At 59.0% G+C, this 256-nt stretch overlaps 1 protein-coding gene across 1 annotated transcript in view; it reads right to left on the bottom strand.

Moving 5' to 3' along the window:
• EMH_0010290 (uncharacterized protein) overlaps positions 1-256 on the bottom strand; it is a gene marked incomplete at both ends in the record, with an annotated part of 19553 nt that overhangs the window by 7433 nt on the left and 11864 nt on the right. The window contains one exon of the mRNA XM_013498901.1: positions 70-249. Coding sequence (XP_013354355.1) covers positions 70-249 — 180 coding nt within the window. The remainder of the gene's footprint in view (positions 1-69; positions 250-256) is intronic.

The raw sequence follows: 256 nt of genomic DNA on the forward strand, positions 1-256 counted from the left end.
CCCTAAACCCCAAACCCTAAACCCTAAACCCCAAACCCTAAACCCTAAACCCTAAACCCTAAACCCTACCTGGGTATCGAGCAGGTGAAAGAAGATGCGGGGGAAGAAGAGGATCGTCCGCTGCAGGGTGGAGGCGATCAGCAGCTGCAGCTGCCGCGCCGCCACGTTGCTGTCGGTCTCGTATTCCTCTGCTGCTGCTGCTGCTGCTGCTGCTGCTGCTGATACCTGCTGCTGCTGCTGCTGCTGCCGCTGCACT

This window comes from Eimeria mitis, genomic scaffold (genome assembly GCF_000499745.2).
Source record: "Eimeria mitis Houghton genomic scaffold, Emh_scaff381, whole genome shotgun sequence".
Lineage (NCBI taxonomy): Eukaryota > Apicomplexa > Conoidasida > Eucoccidiorida > Eimeriidae > Eimeria > Eimeria mitis.